We start from the raw sequence: 16,984 nt of genomic DNA on the forward strand, positions 1-16,984 counted from the left end.
AGTTGCGTAAGAGGGAAGTAAAAACCTTGCTAGGGGCACAATGGCTGTATCCTTAAAAGACCTCTGCTCCAGCCAGAAGCAGAAGAGAAAACTGCCATTCTGATGCCAGGAAACCTCACCATAACTTGAACACTCTAGAAGTTCTGTTCAAAAAGCAATTAGGAGTACTCATGCAAAGATTAGCAAGGAAATAAGGAACAAAATATATTACTTGAGAAGAATCCTGCTGACTTCACTCCTGTATCTTCTGGACTGCTCTGGATTGTATTACACCAGACATCAGAGTATCTTTCAACAAAATATGGTGCCACAGTAAAATGCTTTTTGGAAATACTCTATTGCTAAGTGCTTTTCAGACCTTTGGATTAATTAAAACCTACTGTCTTTCTGTGAAGGGGGTTTTAAAATCATTCCCAAAATCAGCTGTGCTGCTAGTAAAACAGGAAACCCCCCAAGAACACAACATCCATGGTTAGCAGCTGGGATTCAGTAGGCATGACTGTACAAAGTATCTTTAATCTCATTATTTCCTTATCACCAGGTAATTTAGAAGGCATGTGGTTCTCCACATAAGGCCACATTCATCAGGTTTAAGAGGATGATCTCTCACTCAGGTGTTTACAAATCTGAGGGAGATGTGCACCTACAGGAGCCTGATGGGACCCTCATGCAGAGATGCAATTACCATCACACCAGCGCAGCCTCACAGCCCCTGCCTCAAGCAGCTCAGCTCAGTTATAATTTTAATTGTTATAGTAGGATAGGAGGACATAAATAATGCAGCTCTTCCTGTGAATCCCTTGCCTTCTGCACAGGCCAAGGCCTGGAATTTCCCTGCAGCTGACCTGGGAGCCACCACCACCCGCTCAGGGCTGACTTGCACAGAGGCTGACAGGAGTGAGGAACTGGCAGTGCTGGAGCTCCTGGGTTTTAACTCCATGCAAAGGAGGCAGAGGAGCCCTGGCACTTGGGCTGTGTGTGCTCTCTGTAAATCATGGAACAGAACCTTTAAATTCAAGCATTATTGCAGGCTGTAAGAGCCCCTTTCTACAGCACAGCAAGAGCTGCAGGGAGCAGCAACAAATGGTGATGGCATCACAGGAGGTGCCTTATCTGCCCTTACTGGCACATCCCTGCTGGCACCTTATCTGCTGCAACCTGAAGTCATGCAGGAGTTAAAGTGTAACTTCTAGTTACAGAAATCCCATCCAAAGGACTCTCACTGCTACAGAGCTGAGGTTATTTTTGACAGTACTGCAGCAAACTGAAGGATGCAACACTGATGGTTAATTTGCCTTTAGACAAGCATTCTAGTGATTTTAAAGTTGAAATAATGAAACTTTATTTGAGAAAGGATTATGTCAAATATAGAGGATTATCTCTTATATCAAATTCAAAGCCAAGTGCTTCACTTTTCAACACAGACAAAATGAAGCATGGATGTACTTACACACACACACACAAAAGAAAAAAAAAAAGGAGGGGAAAAAACCCAGAAACCAAATCCCCAAAACCACACACACACATACCCACACCCCAAACAAGAAAAAAAGAGCTCAGTGAAGAGCTGAGCATCTCTCCTTAAAGGAATGCAGGGCTGCACAGCCCTGCTCTGGCCTGGCTTTGGCAGCAAAGAGCACAGGATGACAGCTCTGGTGCCCAACATCAGTTAACTTTAAGACACAGTCAGATGGCTCTGATTTTCACTGCCAGAACTAAACTTTATTTCCATGTGTATTACATACTGGTATTTGATGCCAAGTACATTAAAATTACTTTAACAGAGGATTTAAGTGAGGAATACTTATTCTTCACTAAACAAGAAGGAATGTAAAAACCTATAAGAAAAGAACTGTTTAAGCTTTGTTTTGATTTTGGCAAACAAAACAGTTTAAGTACTCTTCTGTTCTCTCCTCAGATCTTTCAAAGTACCAAAAAAGTATCTTTTTTTTAATAATCATGCAGCTGAAGAAAAAAAAATAGTTTTACAAAATCCATTTCTTACGCTAAATATGGTTACAAATCAGAGTATTAAACACAAAATTCCCAATTCCTATTTTTAAATACAAATACTGTATTATATTATGAAATGGGGATAATTAAAATATATCAATGACTACAAATCTAGTAATTTAAAGCAAACAAACATGCTGTTTGCTTTCATGTGGAAGAATTAGGATATTGTATGGTTCAAGCACTGCAGTAATTTCTGTCAACTCCTTGATGCCCAGAATGTCAAACTGCCAAACACAAAGAGACAAGTGTTCAGGTCTGAATAGCACCAGGTGTTTTTCTTTTCCCCTCCCCTTTTAAAGTTATTAACATTTAATAAAATGAGTGACATTACAACTTTCTGAAAGTGACATGCACAAGTAGAGAATTTGCTTTGAGTTTCCAACTAATAAGCTGAAAAGTTTTAGACAATACTGAACAATTATAATGTATTTCATAGAACACATGAAGACAGTGCTTCCACAGTATATCCTCAGTTCTCAAGTACAAAAATATCAGTTATGGGTAGTCAATAGTTATCAAAATTTTTATTGGTACAGAATGAAAGCAGCATTTACTTTATTGTTTTTTAAACCATACATCATAAAATTCCCTAGTACACATGTGGAGGAGTGAAATAGGCTCTGTACTATTTACCTGCTACTGATCCTAAGGCCAGATTCAAAATCTTTCTGGGCCAAAACCAAACAATATAATTAATAGCTAAGGGAAGGCAGTTCCTCAGTGTGAAAGGTCAGCATTTAGAGTTTTACTAAAACACTATTCTTGAAACAATACATCACTTAAATGTATAATTACATACACTACAAGTGAAAAACAGGTTTTTATTAACAAGAACTATTGAGACTGGGCATAAACATCTTAACCACAAACCCTGGAAATATTATGGATACCTTGATGTGGCCCTTTTTGGTGAGAGAGTAAGAACAATGAAGTATGGCTTTTCAATCTTCCTTTAAAAGCATGTTTTATAAAATTTTGTAGGCTTAAATTATCTTAGGCCTTAACATTTTCCAGTAACATCTACTAATTAGAAGCATTAATTACATCAGTATATTAAGCAATTGGCTGATATTGGCTGATTGGCTGTTCTGCTGATCACCAGCAGAACAGGAACTGTTCGCTTTTGCTGTTGTATTTTTTGTCTTTAAGGGAGGTACTTTTCTAGTGAGAGCCATCCTACAGTACTATCAAATATTTCAGAGGTTACTACATAGCTTCTCAAAATCCTCAACAGTTTCATTTTCCAGCAGATACTTATATCAAGCATATGCAGAGAGCAAATACAATCAAGTGCAGACAGTTCAAAAGTATCTCTCAAACACATTGTTTTACAGTTACCCTCTGCAAAATAAAAGCCCCTCCTCACCCCAAACAGATGGGTGAGAAGGGGAAACAGGTCTGCCATTCATGTAGGAGTTTGGCTAGCATAGTTTTATTAAAGTTGTTAACAAAAATAGTTAAACATTTTTACAATTTAACATCCAGTCTGACAAAAGGCAAATCAAATGAAAAAAATACAAAAAAGTAAAAAAGTGCACTACCCAGTCCAGTATTTTGCTTTAAATTCATGTCACTTACAGTATATGAAAAATAAACCCAGAAGTGTAATTACTTTAAAATACACCGCTTCCGTATCTCAGTATTTTACACATATATTCTATAATGGAAGAGGAGATCTCTTAAAAACTTTACTCTTAAAATATTGAGGTGCATATACCAAGTGGGATAGACTTGGCAAGTTAAGTTGCAGTAGAGAATCCTTTCAAATTTGGCATTTCACTTATACACCTTACTGTGCCAGCAAGGTCAGTAATACCTAAACCTTCTAGAAAGAACAGTAATTTTGTTTAATGCAGATTTACTAATACAGACAACTACAAGAAATGGTGAGGTCAGCAACTCTATGGGATCTTAAGGAGATACGAGTCCTGATTTAGTTGTCAAATGGAACAATGTCACAACAAACTTTTAAGGCCATGTTTTATTTGCTGATTAATGGACAAAAGGCAATGGATTCCCCCCCCACTGAATATTTTCTTGAAAGTCTGTGCTCATAAAAATTATGAAAAGTTGGAAAGACTTAATTATTGAAACTTTAAATATATTTTACACAATCTTGTTTGTACAAAAATACAAGTTAAATATAAACATAAAGCAATCATGATAATTTTATGTAAATCCATTTTGTGATATTCTGTTATATATAAAAAAGTTTCGCAGCTCTGTCTCATTTGTGAAAAGATCAATACCAGATTGAATCACTACTGGCAAAGGGCCCTAAAAAGCACACTTCAGCATTAAATATGTTTTACAAGGTAAGTACCATTTCCTGATTTCATCTTCTAAAGACTGGCAAAAGATAGGGCAGTATGTCCATAAACCAACAAATAATTTGGCTACAATGTCATAAAACACAAACACACAAATCTGTACAATAAACCAGTAGCTATGCAGTACGAACTAGTTACACACACATACACAGACATGGAATGGAACTCAGTGAGATGCTGATTGTAATTCACTGTTCTTCAGCCTGGCATTCTGTCTGACTTCATCAAATGAATATGACTTCGTTACCTTTCCATTCTTAAATACAGTGTGAAGCAGGTCCTGCAAGAAACACCGCTGTTTTAGCAAGAGGGATTTGGCAAACACAGGTTACACAAACTCCAAAGCAAGCACACAAACCCAGCCTGATAAGGCTGGAACTTTAGACTGTCAAGGCACTAAATCTTTACAGCTTTTTCTGACACCTTTCACTAATGGTGACACAGAAGAAAGGGCAAGGGCTGTGCACAGACAGCAGCTTTGTGCTCCCTGGTCCCTTGAGTGTGGTATCTGTACGTGGCCAAAGCAAAATACACCTTGCTAGGACAGTTTGTAAGAAAGGTGACACACAACCAAATACAAGCCAATTATAGAGGTTTAAATGCAGTATTTTTTAACTCTAGGAAAAAATTAAATCTTTCTTCACGGTGCCTTTTATTCCTATATTTTGTAAAACAGCATATCAGGACAGGCTGGCACACAGCACACACTGGAAGGGCAACAAGCACAGCTGGCAACAAAAGTCAGCACAGCAGCAACACTGAGCAGTCCCTGCATTGCGTGACCTACTGCAAGGACCTGTGGCTTCAGAGAAATGGCCCCACAGAAGGGGACATTTCCCTGTCATTTCCAGGGAGCCCCAGAACAGGTACCACACCAATGACCCTCTCTAATTTCCTGGGACCAAAACATTTTAATGAATCATTTCACCTGACAAAAATGAAGGGACAACATATTGCCTAATTTCAGAGCCCAAGTCTTGCAGTTTGTGTTGAAGAGATTTCTCACCATTAGGTCCTTCCCTCTCTACATATATATCAATGTTCATAATTAACATATGTAAAGGAATATGTGCATAGAAAAAAGTTACAAATTTATGTAAGATCTTTGTGACCAGAGCATATCTTCAGTGTGTGTAAGTCAGGTTTTCTTCATCTTGAGATTTTTCAGAGATCCAAGTTTTAGGCTTACAGTTATGTAAAGCAGTGTGCCTGGTAAGTACCCTCTGCCTAGCAGTACAAAAACAGCTTCTGTATACCAGAAAACTTTCAACTTCTAAAAGCAGAAGTGCAATTTGACAACTTATTTTCAGTCCTCTTAACTTGGGAAGAGACCCAACATGCAATTTAGTGATTCACTGTTGGACACTGAAACAAGACATATCAAACCGAAAGCCTGAGATTGGCATAAAGTTTGTACTTATTTCATGGAAACAGCATTCCATTTTACAATTGTAAAGAATTCACAGGGAAACTGAATTCCTGAATCTTTAAAAACTGTGGAATTACTCTGCGTACAGAGCATTAATTCTTGAAGGAACTATTTTAAAAAAATCTCAGTGGGAAAGTAGAAACACATTTTAATTACAGCCGCAACTAAAGTTACACTCTTGCTAAAGCAGTTACAGCTGTTCCACCTTCACCAAGGGTCACTACTCAAATTGTGCAATATTGGCCAAACAAAACTACCTGGCCAGTATATATTAGGCAACACTGAGACTTTAGTTTTGAGGAGAAGTGGTAATGTTCTCGTGTTTCTGAAGACAAAAAAAAGCCAAAGATCTGTAATTATAAAGCCTGCATTCTACTGTCATTCTAACATTCTGCTGTTACCAAATTTGGTACTGAGGTCATTTTAAGGTAATAAAATGGGAATTGAACAAAATGACAGATCAGAAAAATTCCGAAATTAAGTTATAACCTGCTTTTTCTCAGTGTATTTTTGCATGAAGATGTTGAAAATTCCTACCTGTCCATACTCTTCAAGATCCCCCTTGCCTTCCTCCAGTGTCACATACTCCCCAGCTGGTGTCCTATGCAACGACAGCCGTCCTTTCTTTGACCTTTTGTTGGGATCGGCTACAGGATCTTTGAAGACATTTATCTAAAATGAAGAGGATTTTTTTAGGAGGAAAGGGCTTTGTGGGACCTAATGCAGATGCTGGTAATGTAACAGGAAATGTCAAACAGGTTTTCAAATGGGGAGGCCTCTCCAGAAAGCAGAGGGGTAGGAGCTGTGCACAGACATACCCCAAGGCCGTTGGTCACCACGTAACTACATTTGAAGGAACAGTTTAAGAGGTCTCTGGTTAGTTTCTGCAACAAAGCTCCACCAGATCCAAAGGCAATATTCTCAATACTCCATTTATTCTTCTTCATTCCCTCCACAATCTAATAAAAAAAAAAAGAAAATTATGATGGAGTATACTTTTAGGCCGTGCCATTTTCCCATAAAAATATACTACTTAAGCAAGATGCTTTTACAGACAATTAAGCCAACTAACATTCAGTTTCCAGAAGATGTATGCAATAATTTGGTCAATACTTGGGACACTGTTTGCATTTTTATTTACAGCTCCAGTGTGGAACTGGAAAGCTTTTGCTGTAGCACAATTACCAGGACAGCACATATTCTTCCCAAACTAAGGTGGCACAGTGATGCAATGCCCAGGAAAACAGAGCTCTAAAGAAAATAAACTTCATGAGAGTATTTCAGAGCCTTCCAATTTCTCAGAATTATGGAAAGACCTGGAAGCAGAGCCTGTATCCTGAGAGAATGCAGGCATCCTGCTCTACTCCAGAAAGTTATTCCTCTGAGTGATGACTTGAACAGGGCAATTCTCTGAAAATCTCATTGCACTTGCTGATTTTACTCTAGACAAAGATGGGAAATGAAAATACATGAAACTGCCCACAGAGTTTGCTTTGCCACCTTCTCCAGCAGGTACAGATCAATGTGATCTGCACTCTATCAACAGTGGGGGTAAAAGTCACTGTACATTCCCCTCCACCCTGAATCTACCCTGACAAATGTGACATCCTCTAGCCTGGAGTAATGGGTGCTCATTTAGTCATGCTCATAAAGGGCCAAGATTTGTTTCCCTGACCTGTTACTCTTATGACAGCCTGAAATGATGTTTATAGCCCCAGAAGAGGAGTTCAAACTCTCTTCTTCTAACATTTTACTATCAAAAGCAGGTGAGAAAACCAGAGTGGGTGAGACAGCAAAGTACCATTCATCTAGAAACACAAGAAGGAGAGAAGCAGAATGGAAGAACATAATCTATGGGGGAAAATGCAGAGTTTCAAAATTCAGCATAGTCAGAAATCTGGTAATATTTTGGGCAATCTTAGAGTCCTGCATCAAGAAGAAATGCCAGAGTAACACTGAACAGGACTGCTTCAGGAGCTACTGATGTCAAGCTGCTTTTTTAAAAGACAGCAAAAGGCTCATCAGAGGGGAGAAAAAAAGGAAAACACAATTCCAATTTCAGACTGTAACAAACTGGTATTGTAAACAAAAGAGCACACCAGTATTTTGTTTATGCACTTAGTCACATGCAGACTCTTCACAGACACTCTCAGTCTGAATGCCAACAGGACACATGGACAGCAGAGCCATCACCTTCCCAGGACATGCTGGGAACACCTTCCCACTACACTCCTGTCACAGATTTCCCCAGGAGAAATCTTATCAGCGAGTTTCCACCATTCCAATGGTACCAACTCACTCAGCCTCACTCGGCAAGTCAAGCAAAATTCATCTCAAGCTCTACCTCCATGACTTCTAAGAGAAGTTCTCTTCTTAAGAGAGCCCTTTGAAAGCTTTGCATCCTGAACAAATGCCCTCTTAAATACATGACAGTCCTGTGGATTTTAGTAGTAGACATCATACACTCTCAGTGACCAAGAGCAAAAGGAATCTTTATTTTCAGGTAATTAGACTCTCCTGGAAACAGTTAAAAAAGGCACTCAGGGAACATAAACAATTGCAATTAATTAAATTCTCCTTTAAGTACCTCAAAGTAACTTAAGCTGACACAGGAAGGGTAAGAAATGGTATTTTATATACCTTCTACTTGAGAACAATGCCCAGTGGTGCCATAAGAAATGAGATTTAACTGGGCCTGGATATGGACTCTACTTATCTGTGCTGCCTTTTAAAGAGTAAATACAGGTGAACTGCCCATGGTTCTGCCCAGACCCTGAGCAAGCCTGAAGCCACGTGAGCTGCTGGCCAAGCCTGAGCCAGTGTGCCCTGGACACCTCACTGTGCAGTTCCAAAGGCAGGAATGACACTGAGCTCACCTGAACACACCTGCAAGATAACAACTACCTGTACAAACAACATCCTACACCAAGGCCCGTGGTGCTGAGGCTCCATGCTAATTGATACCTGCAGGTTAACAGATGTTAGTGCAACAACAGCAGAGCTGGGCCGCGGCTGCTTAACCCTCGTGCCTGGGTGAGAAGAAATGTGAATCCCCTTGCAGCTCCTGTTCCTGCTCTCATTTACAGTTGGTTTGTTCACCTCATGCTACAGGCACAACTCCTCACTTACTCTGGGTGAAGAACTGGCTTCGAGCTTTCTACTCCCTCCAGGGACTTCCTTAGTCTGGATTTCCCTTCCCCTCCTCACCAGACAAAGATCAATCTAAGCTGAAAGCCAGCTCTGACTGTACCAGTGACCACAGCCAAGGCCCAGATATTATTATTACTTCCTTAGTTATGGAGAAGAGATGGCAAACAGCAGTGGTAGTAGGGAAGAAGAAAAGGGACAGATCTGAAAGAACTGAAGCCTCCCCCAAAGGAAAACAACAGAAAAACAGAAGAATTTTTTGCTTCACACTTTCAAACCTATACAGGGAGAACAATTCAGGTGTCAAGGTTTTCACCAGCTTCCTCTGACCATTATGAGCATGACTAATACATGAACTGTGACTCCAAATTAGAGGATTAATTTTGTATAAAAATTTAAAGACATCTGGAAATTGAATGTTCAAAGAAAATCCTTTGAAAGTGTGGAGTTAGCAGATTTGAATGATTTTAAAAAGTGAAAATGCAAAGAAAGCCAAAAAAGTTTCCTTACCTGTTCTACCAGCATCCCCTATTAAAACAAAGAATTTTAAAATCCAGTTTATACTCTGAGTTGTTTTCTATATTGTTGTTTCAGCTACTTTGGATAGCTAAATCAGACTATTGGTCATTACCCATTTTAGACTTCCCTACTGTACCCATTACCTTTCATCTGATCTGTAACAATAAATCATGCCTAGAATTGAAAGCTGACACAGAATACTTGGAATAAAAATCTTGCACGGGCTACAAGAGGGGGGAAAAAAGAGGGCCACAGTGATACATTTGTATTTGCTCATGTAAACTCCTTTTGGAAAAGAATTAATTATACTTCAGTGTTGGTTTGGTTTTGGTGGGTTGTTTTATTTTGGGTTTTGGTTGTTGTTTTAGAGATGTTTTAAAATGTTTTTACAATCTTCTAAAAGTCAGCATGGTAAAACCTGGGGTTTGCTGACATAAAAGGATGAAGACATTCACAATATTTAAATAAAACCAAAATTAGGTTGCAATATCATGGTCATTTTGCTCCAACCTAATTTGCTACTGTCAAATGAAAAAATGTCACTTTCCTTCCTGCCCACTTCTCCCAGCTCAAAACAAGGTTGTTTTCTTCCGTATAGTGCTGGCAAGTATTAGCCCCTTTCTGGGGTACAATTTAATTCACTCAACCACAAAAGTGATCCCCTTTTGGCTGAGTTGGTTTGCTGCTACACGTGGGGTCTAAATTGCTTTAATGACTAGTGGTTCAATGACACGAGGCACAGCAAGATTTGAGTCAGGAAGAAATGAGAAGATGCCACTGGGCAGCAGTGACCTGTGTGCTCTGTATGTCTTGGGGAACTGGATCTTCTGCCCTCTTATTGCATGTTACAGGTAGGTGTTTCATAATCAATTATAGCTTCATAAAGAAAATATATCAACAGGCAGATCACCTGAACAAAGGATTGCTTATTCTCCTCCCATTCTCTCCCATTAGCTGTTGCAATTGTTTTATTGCTGTATTTAGAACTTGGAGAGCAGAGCATTTTTCACTCTAGTGCAAACATTTAAAAATACTTGCTTTAATATTTAATTAGAATTGATGCCGTATGATATCCTTGAATTTGGTCCAGTATAACTTAGAAAAAGCAACCAGGGTTCCTTACAAGAAAGAATAGTCCAGTTTCTGTCCTCTCTCAACTCATGAAAATCTCAGCCATAACATACTTGCCTAACACAGCCATGAGCCCTGTTAGTTTGTTATTCAGAACAAGCAGAAATGTTTTTCTTCTGTGTGGGTTTTGCTCTCTTTGACAGTGTCTTCCCCTGCTATCTAATGATTACACTCTGTTTCCAACTATTAACCCCTCATGATTGTGTTATGTCAAGCATATTAGCATAGTTGTACATTCTCAAAAAGCCACATGGGACAAGAAAATAGAATAGAATTTACTTTAAAGGCCATTGGAGGGGGAAGAAAACCTGCAGAGAATGACTGCACTCCAGTTGGTCTATCAGATTACAATCTCAGTATTAACTGCTCTCTAGGGATCAGAGTGACAAATCTCAGTTCTGTCGTTGAGGTTCACATTATGTGCCCACATTAGACATGCAGATGGCTTCAGACTAACTAAAACCCAAAACTGAACTCTTGCTCATAATTTTGAGAAGCAGCAAAAGTCAGCTTTGTTGAGAAGAACCTAAAGATGTGTCAGTCTGGAAAGCTAAGACAAATGTCAATAAATTCAAGTAAAATTAATCTTAATTCCACTTATTTCTGGTTTTGAACTCTAATACAGCTGAAGATGAAAGACTCATGACAAACCAGACAAAGTCAAATCCTCTTCCTCTTACATGCCCTTTGTCATCTGCAGTTACTGCAGTCTACACCTTTATAGCCATATTGTATTGCCTGGTATCTACCTCTAGTCAATAGTGTGAATTTATGACTTATTTCAAGCATGCAGAATTTACTAAGTAATTTCTGTCTCAGTAAAATTGCAATTTTGACTCAGACTATAGCCTAACCTTTTACACACATTTCCAGGCTTCTCAACTCATCCTTAGTCCACTAATTGCTCAATCAAGGAACTTGCTTTCCTTACCCTAGGTTTTAAAAAGTTTCCTTCAAAACTACACCTTCAATATGTGAGGACAAGCAGACTTCAGATACATAACTAATGAGCCAAAGCAGTTAATTACTGCTGCAGCACAGTGATCATGCAGTGTGCCTTAGACATCAATGAAATGACCAAACACTGCCACATTCTGATCTCAATGAGACTTGACAAGCATGATGAAAGCAAACAAAAGGAGAGACAGCAGAAAGAGAAGGCTTACAACAGGGGGATTAGAAAATGCCTTTTAGGGGTTTTTTATGCATCTTAATAATTTCCTGTGGAGTATTAATAAATTTGTTTTATGCATTATATCACTGCCAGTGTCTGGATGAAGGGCAGGGATGGGGTCAGCAGTCTCTGCTGCAACCTCTGACTAGTTGTAACAGAGTCCAGATTAAATATCAACCTTATCAGTGTCACCCTGACACACGAATAGGATCTCCTACCTCTTGCAATGTGTTGATATCCACACCATCTCCTTGAATAACTCTGAGATATGGTGGCAACAACTTATAGCCTTTTGAATTCTCTGTAATGGGAAACCTCTTCCCCAAGATCTCCAACACCTATTGAAAAGTGGAAAGAAGATAGTTCAAAATGAAAATAAAAATCTGCCATTCTGATAAAGAAAGAAATTTCCACACTTGAGTAACGCTTTTTCTAAAAAATTAATATAAGTCCATCAATATACCCACATAAACATGCTCTAAATCTATCCACACACACAAAAAAAGCATGCCAGCCATTGTGGTGAATGCCCTTAAAGCAGTCACAGACAATAGGGTCTTTAAGAAGTGGCACCCAAGAGCTAATCAGAACCATGCTTCCACCCTTTCTCCCTTTGCTTGTTGTGACTTTTTGTTATTAAATGTGTCAGCTGAAGATCCTGCTCTTCTTTTGCCCTCCTTTAAGATGGTGGATGAGCATTTCAGTTTTTTATGATTTTGTAAGCCACAAATGGTTAAAATGAAACACTTCAGCTAGGAGATTTTCTTATCAGCTCTGAAAAAGATCATTCAGAGTTCCTATTTGTGATATGCCACTCACCCCAAAGGGAAAAAAAAAGTGTTAAATCTGCATAGATCTAATTTGATAGCGTAACATTGCCTCAACCTTCTTACTTGGACAGTGGTGACAGTTACTCAAATTCAGAGGTATCAACAGCTTTTATTATGAAACTGAAACAATCATTATGCTTTCTAAAGAGCAATAAGGCAAGAAACATTTTTCTGTGTGGACTCTGCCACTGACTTAAATGCACATATTATTAAAGAGAGAAGAGGGCTATACATGTATTTATAGCACAAAAATAGTGGATTACATTAACATGGGATGCCAAGATACCGAAACTTAGCAGTAAGAATTGTTATTGGCCTGGCATTTACTAGCACTGAAGTGGTTTCCCATTGCATTTAAGTGATAAAAGTTTCTCTTTATAAAAGCATTCCAACATCACTACATCAGCAAAACTGGTAACTTGCAAAAAGCTTCAAGAACCATATGCAAGAATGGGATTGATGAAAAACAGGAAACTATTTGGACTGCAAAAGAGTTTCCATATATATACACTGAGGTGAAGTAAACATTTACATATTTCATAGGTCCCAATCAGCCAGCATCAAATACATGCAATGAATACCAAGTTAGAGCCTTATACATTTGCTAGCCAGTCATTACAAAAACCCAAACAATTGCCCTCCCAATCTTGTACAGAAATGGCTTCAAGAAAGGATTACCTTTAGAACAGTGTCAAGGGGATTCCCAGAATCTGGTCTAATAATAAGTGGTGCCTCTGGACTTCGGGCTTCAATTATATGCCTTAGGTCATCACCCCATATTTTTTCACAAGCATTGTAAATGTCATAGCTGTCACTAACCACAGATACAGGCACTGAAGAAAACTGTGTTACTATGTGTTCAAAAGCATCTTTTTCATGATCTTTTCCCCAAGCTGTTATGGTACTGCAAAGGTAATTGAAAAACTCACATTAGAATTGCATTTACATGTAATTCTGTATTTTCTACCAGCAACAGTTCAGGGCAATGATAAGCAGTATGATTACATGACAGCAGAAACTATGTGCTTATCAGCTCTGTGTTGCATGGATTATAAATACACCATATACTAAATCAACAGACTTCATTCAGACAGTTAGGGAACTACGAAGGCAAGAACAGAACATCTGCTCTGACAACTTCATGCTACAAAATGGAAAGTCGAGAACGAAGCACCTCACCATGTGTTAGAAAAATCTAAAGAAGGAAACAGAATTTATTGTCTTTTTTAACAATGATATAAAACAAATATTCTCACTTATACAAACAGTCCTCCAGAGGAATCTGAGAGCATTACCCTTGGTACAAGGCCACAGGAGAGCACATAAACCAGAGCTGCTGAGAGCAGTAGTAAATTACTGAATGCAGTTGATCTGCAGTAGCTGCTCAGACCAGCTGACATAATTGACTTTAGTAACTTGTGTGCAAAGACCTAAAAATGCTCTCATGCACAACATAAGAGTCAGGGGGCATTGAATTTTTACCTTAAAATTCCAGCATTATCTGCTGTGTGGCCAAGTCTCAGATCATGACAGCAGGGAGACAAACAAACTTTATTTCACAGAGGTTGGTGCAGTCTCAGAAGAGCCCTATGACATGCCAGGGCAAGCACCATGCTCACAACACCACCCTGTATTGGAGGTTGTGGAACAGTAAAACAATTCTGTAAAAATTTGGGCCTCTTGCATGAGACCCTTTTTGTATTAACTTGGAGAGGGTGACTGCAGTCACATTTGGTGGTGCAAACTTTAGGCAGGGCAGTTTAAGCTCTCTGCTCTAATGCCACCACTTAAATATCCTGGGCAAAAGACACTTGATCTTGACTCCACGTGTCTCTTGCTTTCATTACACAAAACGTTATAGTAGTTTTGCTCTTCAGAAATTTCAGACAAAAACTGGCACATCAATTGGTCAGGCAGGAGTTCTAGAGCAGCACTACAACAATGGTATAAAAATTTCTATGTAGAAGTGCTGCTTTAAAGGTGATCACTACCCTACAAGGGCTATTCATGTAAGCCTTTCTTGCAACCCTAAGTGAATAACAACTATTTAAAAGCAACAGTAAATATTTAACTGGGTTTTGTGCTCACTGTGAAACACACTAACAACCTTGTTTTATATTCTCATTTCAGTGCGTAGACATGCAACTGAAATTCAAGGATTTGCATTCACTGCCAACCTTGTACAGGACATGGATTTGAAAAAAAGTAAGAGCTCTCTCTCTCAAATATTTGAGATCAGTTTCCTTACACTTAAAAACTCATTCACCATTCTTAGTGATACAGCAAGGATTTACCATTACAAGTTACACTGATGGGAAGCTTGAGAGCAACTGCCTCTTCTGGAGCGAGAACATGGACAGTGAGAGCCCAGAACTGCAACTCAGAGTTTGTCAATTTATGATTTTATATTTACAATAAAATTTGAAGCTCATAACTTGAATCCTCAATATCTATAGACTATAAACCTTCAAGCTTATTCTAAAAAGACATTGATAAGAAAGAGTTAAAAACATTTAAAATATATTTATAGCTAAGAGCAACCATGCTACTTATGTGCCCCTAGAACACAGAGAGGCACCAGTACAGAACTGCAGCTTCAACAGCTGGATCAGTCATGGCTAATACTGTATGTCAGGATACACAGAGGGGTAAGAAAACAATTACATTTTGTTAAGCTATTCTTAGAAAGGCTTAGACTAGTATCTTACCTGTGTTCAGCAGCTGGAACAGAATATCCTGGAACTGGATCTTTTGTACCATAGTACTTTTTAATTAATGCAATTCCTGCTACAGTGTCTGTTCCTTTGAAGTTCACCAAGTGAGCTGAAGCTCCTATTCCTGCAGTCTGAAGAGGATGCAACTGTCAGTTTCCATGCCAGATACAGAAGCCTCCAGTCACCACCCAGCACTAGTTTGTAACAGCAAGACTGACTCAATTCCCACTTCACCAATATTCCCTTCATTCACTTACACTGGGAAGACAGAGAAAACCTCTCCCAGTCCAGTGCTCAGAGTTCAGACATTGTACCCAAGCCCTCCACACTTAGCCCAAACGCAGTGCTCTGTGCATACACAATTTCAGGGCAGAACAGGGCCACAGAGGTTAACAGGCATCTACAACTCCTCATAGCTAGGAACAATCAGACTTTTCCAATTGTCAGACAAGCAGTTTTACCTCTTGTGAAGAAACTCCTCTGTAGCCAAAGTCATGCAGTTTATATTCCAGTCCTTCCAAGCTGCCTGAAGTCTCCAGCAAATATTTGGCCAAAATCTTTTTCTGCTCTCTAGAGTTTGTAGCCACTGTGATTGGGTACCATGACTGCACAAGAATTGTCTAAAACAAAATCCATCACATTAGTTGCATATTTGTTTAGAGCTTGACGATGCCCAGCTGGCGTTTATTCAGACACAAAAAGGTCTATTTATTTTCATTCCCTGTTCAGAAAGTACTGATGCCTCCAACAGTTTGCTTTAGGGCTTAAGTAATTAGCCTTTATAAGGTAGGCAAGGCATTGACCTTCTCAGGAGTTATCACTAGCAAGCCACAGACACACAGTTCCCCCATCCTCCTTTTTTATGGATAAAAGTACTGTTGTGAACTTCCTGTACAATTATTATGATCCCTTGCCACAGACACACAGTTCCTCCATCCTCCTTTTTTATGGATAAAAGTACTGCTGTGAACTTCCTGTACAATTATTATGATCCCTTGCCAGGTGGGGGAAAAAGGTTTATGTAAGATGACTACAGAAAAGAATTAAAACAGAAAATGAAAGTTGCCAGAGATTTCCCATAAAGCAATACAGGATTCAACATTGAATTTAAGTGCATTAATATTTACTTAGAAAAAAGGTGTTAAATTTCCAAAACTTACCTCAATCCAATTTGTGAGCCAGTAGCACTCTGGATCTGTGTTTTCTACTGTGAAAAGAACATTTCCTCTGGGAATTACAGAGCCTTCAGGAACAGCCTTTATTTCTATGGGAAGATGGCCATCATATTTCTGTGTAAGGAACAGTATTGTTGTCAGACAACAGGAAAGATTAGGGCTTACAGCTCTTTTATTTAACTGCAATGGGTAAAAGGCTATGAATGAATAAAATTTCTTCTTAATTTCTTTCAACTCTAAAAATAAACCCACCACTCCAAATAAATTAAAAAATCTATATTTATGAAAAAAGGACAAAAATACTATAACTTAAAAACCAGTCTCTATCAAAACAAATGATGGTTATCAGTTGTATTCCTTGAGCAAATTGTGCCAGAAAAGCCTAAGCATTCTTTAAAAATACCTAAGTTCTACCCACAGATTGAGAAATAGTTACTACTCATTTTCTTCAATGCTTTGACATCTAGTAAGCTAAAAAGAGTTTAGCTACTATTCATACTTTTTTAAAATTCACTAGTT

At 38.7% G+C, this 16,984-nt stretch overlaps 1 protein-coding gene across 2 annotated transcripts in view; it reads right to left on the reverse strand.

Annotated features, from left to right (window-relative positions):
- Nucleotides 1-1,700: 1,700 nt before the first annotated feature.
- NAMPT (nicotinamide phosphoribosyltransferase) overlaps nt 1,701-16,984 on the reverse strand; it is a 31,128-nt gene continuing 15,844 nt past the window's right edge. Inside the window, exons 4-12 of one of the 2 annotated variants that reach the window (XM_074538867.1) lie at nt 16,451-16,579; nt 15,752-15,910; nt 15,285-15,421; nt 13,255-13,480; nt 11,965-12,084; nt 9,433-9,450; nt 6,594-6,734; nt 6,313-6,447; nt 1,701-4,626 (exon numbers count right to left, since the gene is read on the reverse strand). In XM_074538867.1, coding sequence (XP_074394968.1) covers nt 4,513-4,626; nt 6,313-6,447; nt 6,594-6,734; nt 9,433-9,450; nt 11,965-12,084; nt 13,255-13,480; nt 15,285-15,421; nt 15,752-15,910; nt 16,451-16,579 — 1,179 coding nt within the window. In that variant the 3' untranslated portion in view covers nt 1,701-4,512. The remainder of the gene's footprint in view (nt 4,627-6,312; nt 6,448-6,593; nt 6,735-9,432; nt 9,451-11,964; nt 12,085-13,254; nt 13,481-15,284; nt 15,422-15,751; nt 15,911-16,450; nt 16,580-16,984) is intronic. The other variant, XM_074538868.1, reaches the window with a different exon arrangement.

Source organism: Zonotrichia albicollis, chromosome 4, assembly GCF_047830755.1.
Source record: "Zonotrichia albicollis isolate bZonAlb1 chromosome 4, bZonAlb1.hap1, whole genome shotgun sequence".
NCBI classification, from domain to species: domain Eukaryota; kingdom Metazoa; phylum Chordata; class Aves; order Passeriformes; family Passerellidae; genus Zonotrichia; species Zonotrichia albicollis.